At 34.5% G+C, this 6,619-nt stretch overlaps 1 protein-coding gene across 1 annotated transcript; it reads right to left on the bottom strand.

Moving 5' to 3' along the window:
* On the bottom strand, positions 1,072-2,435 carry LOC104752838. Its single transcript, XM_019230661.1, has 3 exons — positions 2,167-2,435; positions 1,492-2,018; positions 1,072-1,106 (listed from the first exon to the last, which is right to left on the bottom strand). Exons 1-3 carry the CDS (start codon positions 2,433-2,435, stop codon positions 1,072-1,074), a joined length of 831 nt encoding a protein of 276 aa, XP_019086206.1.

Raw genomic sequence — 6,619 nt, 5'->3', positions numbered from 1 at the left:
TAGTCTCTAAAGAAGATGAAGAAGGGGAAACTTCAACACCAGATATATGAGGAAGCATAGGAGACTTGCTAATCAGATCAGGAAAAGAATTCGTAGCTTCCTGAGACAATTCTGACTTAGCGAAAGGAAAGAGCGTTTCATGAAAAACAATGTGTCTGGAAATGAAAATATCATTGGTTTCTAAATCAAGGAGTTTATAACCTTTGTATCCAGAAGGATACCCAAGAAAAACACAGGCTCGGGCTCGAGGATCAAACTTATGTCTGTTCTTAGGTGATGTGGAAGCATAACATAAACAGCCAAGAACACAAAGCTCGTCATATGTAGGAATAGACTTAGTGAGAACTTCAAACGGGCTCTTCTCATCAAGCACGGGAGCTGGAAGGCGATTAATGATATGAACAGCAGAGAGAACACAATCTCCCCAATAAGAGAGTGGGAGATGTGATTGGAATAAAAGAGATCTGGCAACATTGAGAATATGTTGATGCTTTCTTTCTACAACAGAATTTTGTTGTGGAGTCTCAGGACAGGAATGAAAAGAAACAATTCCTTTTGATTGATAGAATTGAGTAAAATTAAACTCTTGAGCATTATCAGACCTAACTCCCTTAACTCTAGTCTCAAACTGAGTTTCAACCATTTGAACAAAAGAAGAAAAAATGTGAAGAACATCTGATTTACTTTTCGTTAGATAAACCCAGGTAGCCCGTGAATGATCATCAACAATGGTCAAAAAATATTTGAAACCATCGTGAGTAGGAACAGAGAAAAGACCCCAAGTGTCTATATGAACCAATTCTAAAGGAAGATTTTTTTATATTATTCTTAGAAAACGGTATATGTTTTTGCTTTGCCAAATGGCAAGGTTTACAATGGAAATCTTTCAAAAGTTTTGGTTCAGACTTGAAATGTAAAACATTAGAAAGAGACTGAAGCTTGTAAAGAGAAGGATGACCTAACCGTTTATGCCAGAGATCATGAGACGTGACAGTAGCAGCAAGAAAAGAAGCTTTATGGACATGTAAATTTATTGACTCTATGTCCAGAAAGTAGAGATTAGCCACCTGTCTACCCATTCCAATCATTAAGTCCCGAGAAAGATCCTGAAGAGCATAAGAATTCTCATCAAACCAGATTTTACAACCCATGGATTTTTCAAGCAACTGACACTTAAGAGATTAAACTTGAATTGGGGAATAAAAAGGACATCTTGGAGAACTAAGTGGTTGCCCAAATGAATAGATCCTATCCCAACAATGCTCACTAGACCCCCATTAGGAAGGTTTACGTTAGTATTAGAAAATGGCTGGAAGGTGGAAAAAGAGGATTTATAATGGCAAATATGATTAGTAGCTCCCGTGTCTATCACCCAAGTATTGATAGCAATAAGATTGCTATTAGTGGAACAGACATAACGCTTAGTTTGAGATAAAAGATCTGGCCTATCAACACTGGAAAAAGAACAAATGATAGAGGGATAAAAGTTACCAGGTGTTGGACCATTAGGTAAAGAAGAAGGGATGGAAGACACTGAAACCGCATGAACTTCAGGTGTGGGAGCAGAGCTATGGATTCTGGTGTTGAGGAAGGAAACTATCTGTTGCATCTGTTCTGTGGAGAGATCATCACTCAGTTTTGGAGTTTCTGTGATGATGCTACCGTCAGAATCATTCTCAGCAATGATGTTAGCTGCTGTAGGGATGATCCGTGAAGACTTGAAACGAGGATGACCAACAGGATAGCCATTTTTCTTGTAACACTTATCCATAACGTGACCAGTTCGACCACAGAAAGTGCACACTGGCTTATTTCCTCTCTGAAAGTTATATCCACCAGAAGATGTGCCCTGAGATTGCTGTTGAGTAACTTGAAATGCTGAGGAGTCAAGAGTGCCAGACAATGGAGGTATAGCAGCCGACCTTTGAGAGTCATCTTGATCGAGCATATTGTAGACTTCAGACAAAGACGGCAGGCTCTTCTTCATCGGTATCTGACTACGCACAGTGTCATAATTACTGTTGAGTCCCATCAAGAAATCAGTGACACGGTTTGTCTCTCTTTCAGCCAATAAATCTTAAACAATCCTCGCAGTCACCTGAAGACTAGACAGTTCTTCCCACAACGATTGAGTCTTCGTATGATAAGTAGATAAATCCATGCTACCTTGACGAAGCGAATGAATCTGTTGGCGAATACAATCGTGGGAGATTAGACTTGTGAAAACGAGTGTACAGATCTTTCCAGAGCTCTGCAGCGGTAGCAAAGTACAAGATACTTGAGTAGATCTGCTTCATCACACTGTTAAGCATCCATGATTTCACCATACTGTTACATCGCTTCCAGATAGGATAGTAAGGATCAGTTTCCGCAGGTCGAATGATAGAGCCATCCACAAATCCTAACTTATTCTTAGCTTCAATACTCGTAGTCATAGCTACAATCCAAGTTCCATAGTTTGTTCCATCTAAGAGATCAAGAACAAGAACCAAACCTGGATGATCGTAGCTATGAAGATGATAGGGACTGTGGATGTTGTGAGGAGAATTCGAAACCGTGAAAGGAGGAGAAAACGACAAAGGACGAGTGTCGAGTGCCTGATGCGCAGATCCAGAGGCGACGAGCTGCGAGACTTGTCACGAGAGATCGGAGAATCATTTTCTGGCAGATCCGGTGTAGATGAGCGATACTTCGATGTTGTCTTTCGTTTTCCCATGGCAGATCGAGCTCCAATCAAACGAGAGGTAGTCGAACTAGAGAAGGAATCGAAAGAGAAGAAGAAGACGCAAGAAGCTACAGCGAAAAGGATCAAATCGGAAAAAAGAAACAAACGTTGGCGATGATTCAAATTTGTCGTCGGAGAAGTTTGTTAGACGGTGAGAGAGAGATATTTTGCTCTGATACCATATTAGTAAAATAATCCCATTCTCATTAATTAAGGTAAAATGTACAATTGGAGATTTATATACAACTAGATTAGGACCCGCCCGATGTGCGGGTTTAGAGTTTTTAAAATGAAATTAAATTTTAAAGAATTTAAAATAAATATTTTTAGTTAGTAAAAACTATCTATAAAAGTCAATAGATACACCGAAGTGTCCAATGTGGTGCTTGGTGTAAAAAGTGTGATTCTGTGGTTGAGACTATTAATACACATGTCAAATAAAATTTTGTGCCTGAGGATGTTGACAAATATATTTCCCCTTTATATATCTTGACCAAGACACTCGTCATGATGAGCACAATATTATTATTTTCCACTCCACAATATTTGTCTTCCAAGTGTTCTGCTTGTTCTGTCCATAATGTTACAGGTATTTCGTTTCCACTATATCACCAAAGAAAAATTACTATTAACTAATGAACTTACATAAAACATATAGTTATATAGAATAATACCCCCTCTGTCCACAAAGATTGATGTTTTGGGATATTACACATTTTAAGAAAACAATGATTAATGAGTTTAAATATATTTTTTTCTTTGACTAAGTTATATTATTTAATTTTAAACCAATAACAATTCAAAATTTTAAATATTTTCAATGATTACTTCTTGAAATTTACAAAACATCAATCTTTGTGGGACAAAAAAATATCTCAAAACATCAATCTTTGTGTGACAGAGGGAGTATTAATTGATGCGTCTAACTTACCTTTCTAGTAATAAAGTCAGAGTGACCTTTCTTAAGGTGGATATAGTTGTAGTACGAACATCAATTTTGTCCATATGTTTAATATATCCGATCGCATCTGTATTTAAATAATGTTAAACATGCTTATGCGAAACATATAATTTAAATTAATAAATTATTTACGTACCATATAAATCAATTGTGTGATCTTGTAATTTGACAAATTCCTCATAATTTCGAAATCAAAATTTTTTGACAGCTTTCTTGTCCTACACTGGTAACTCTCGTCCTTTCTGTCAATCTTATTTGGAATTTGTGGTCAGAAACTCTGTAGTATCTTGCACATTGAAATCATAAATTTCAATAATACTTCCTTCAGACAACTGATTTCCAAACTTTTGAAGAAGAGAATGATGCACAGTTCCTTGAATAGTATCTTAAAGATCTTCGTTTTGGGTCTATAACAGGATTATCTTGATTCTTATCAAGACATAAATTCGATGGTGTTGACTGCTTGCTAGTTCGAGCTACTTTTGAAACATATCTTTTGTTGTAAATCCTGCGGATAATTTTTTTTGGATCAGATGGAAGTATTCAAAAAATGTATAAGCGAAATATAATAAGCTCTTAGATGGAGGTGTTTACAAATTGTATAAGATAAATTCAATAAAATTCCTTACCATCGTTTAAGTTGCAAAGTTTAAGTTGCAAAGTTGTTATTTGTGAACCCTATATTTTGGTAATCAATGTTAGATAATGAAAATTTTTAAAAATTAAAACAATATAATTTAATCGTATATATATGTGTAGCATTATATAAATATTGTACTTACATATTGATTTAGTTTGTCTACCCATATTTGAAGTGTAGCTAAATCTATGAGGTTCATCTGCAAGTATTTTTTCCATCATAGCAATCTGATCATTACTCATGATACCCCGTTTTCTTTTGCTAGTATGGTTTTCCGATGTCTCATGGTTTATAACTGTCTCTTTGGTGTTCATGATTTTCTACTATACTCAAGGTTTTTATTTGATATGGGATACCACTTAGTAGATATCTTTATAAAATAAGAGATATGCTCAATTTCCTTCTTTATAGTGATAGGTAAATATTTTTTGAACTTTTTTTGTTTCTAGAAATGTGGACAATAATTCACATAGAATAGTAGAAATCAAATTAATTGACATATTTAAACAAAAAGACGTGGCCAATATCAAATTAAATAGGATATCTCCTACGGTTAGATATTGAAATAGGAAAATCTAGTAAAGGTTTAGTAAAGATTTTGTTAGGTTTAGTAAAGATTTTGTTTCTAATTCACGTAAATTAGTGAAATAGTAAAAATCAAATTTGTTTCTAATTCATGTTGATTAGTAAAATAGTAAAAATCAAATTTGTTTCTATATTTATTTTTGACACGTGTCAACATCTTATCAATATTTTTGACATGTATCACGATCTCGTTAATAAGAAATTTTGTCATTGAACTTTATATAATAAGATTGACCAGGCCTAAATCAAAACCTCTAAACCAGCTAATCCTAAACTATACAGACTCCAATTAAACCACAATAATATAAAGTATCTACAATGAGAATCATATACTATAATACAATGGATTTCATTGTAAAGCAAAAAATAAATATTAATTCAGAAATATAGACATTTTTCTAAATAACAACCCTAAGCAAGTTATATTTTATATATATAAAACATTTCCATGGCTAGTATTACTAGCCTAGTAAAGTAGTAATATAATAATAAGAACTACTAAACAACTGCTCACCAATTCGCAACTGTTCTGTTTGGAAATCCCGGTAGCGTTTGGCTCAGCATTAATTAATTAAAAATTCATGATAATTGGTAAGGAGAACATAGGCTATATACCCTTATTGACATAATAATACATGCGGCAGTAGATCGTCAAAANAAAAAAAAAAAAAAAAAAAAAATACATGCGGCAGTTTTTGCAGCAAAAGGCAAAGGTCTTTCTTCATCAATTTAAACTACATTAAAATTTAGCAAAGTAATTTTCTGATCAACATATAAAATTTTCAAGGAAACAAGATTCATAGTAATTTTGAATGTAAACTTGAGCAGCCAAGAAACAATCATCATAACGAGATATATAACGAGAACCTTATGGAGAAACCTTGTGTGTTGGAATTGTATCCTTGATTGAATCTGCAAAAGAGAAAAGAAGAATCTATGAGAAAAGAGAAGAGGAAGTTGTCTCACGAAGAAGAAGAAGAAGAAGAAGAAGAAGAAGAAGAAGAAGAGTCAATGAGACTAGACAAAGTCAACACAAAACAAGAAGAAAGTAGTTGGGCTTTGTGTTTTTGTAATAAGGGTTAATGGGCTGGAGAGACTAATAGCAGATGACAGTTAAATAATGAGGATCTACAAATGCCCTAGCAAACACGTACCTGTTCTAATTAGTGGCACCAGAGACTCCATCCATATTCCATAACGCCACCGCGCTTAGCTCCAATCTTCGGAATCGGAGAGCAGGCCACTCGGCCTCAAGATCATCGCCGGAGACAGTCGTCAATCTATCTATTTACCGTTGAATTGAATCTACCTATCGAATTGGTTCACAATAAAATTTAACAAATTTTTTTTTTTTTGTTTAGCCGGTTTATATCGGTTCAATTACATTAAAGGTTAACCGGTACAATTGTTGGTTCAATTCAATACAAAATAAAAGACGATTTAGCTTAACTCATCAACCGGTACAATTGTCCGTTGTTCTCCCGAGGGATATTAACAAGAACGAGGTCCCTTCGAAAGCTAGGGGTAAGTTCTATGCTATCTAATAAAATTGGTTCACAATAAATTCAACCGATATGAAATTGTTTTTTTAGCCGGTTTATATCGGTTCCATTTGAATTTTCTTACAAAACCGATTTTAACTTTTCTTTGAGTTCTGTTAAACTTTCCATATTGGATTATGTTTCACTTTGTTTTATTTGCTCCGGTA

The sequence above is a fragment of the Camelina sativa genome, chromosome 2 (assembly GCF_000633955.1).
Source record: "Camelina sativa cultivar DH55 chromosome 2, Cs, whole genome shotgun sequence".
Classification (NCBI taxonomy): Eukaryota; Viridiplantae; Streptophyta; class Magnoliopsida; order Brassicales; family Brassicaceae; genus Camelina; species Camelina sativa.
Note: the sequence above shows the minus strand (reverse complement) of the source record. Positions and strands in the feature narration are given on the sequence as shown.

Excerpts from the sequence above, each read along its gene's own strand:
- LOC104752838 (XM_019230661.1), bottom strand. The coding sequence starts at position 2,435 with ATGACTACGAGTATTGAAGCTAAGAATAAGTTAGGATTTGTGGATGGC. Across the intron at positions 2,019-2,166 it reads GATTCATTCGCTTCGTCAAG|TAATTATGACACTGTGCGTA; the intron begins GTAGCATGGATT and ends GGGACTCAACAG. Across the intron at positions 1,107-1,491 it reads ACCTAATGGTCCAACACCTG|GATCTTTCTCGGGACTTAAT; the intron begins GTAACTTTTATC and ends TATGCTCTTCAG.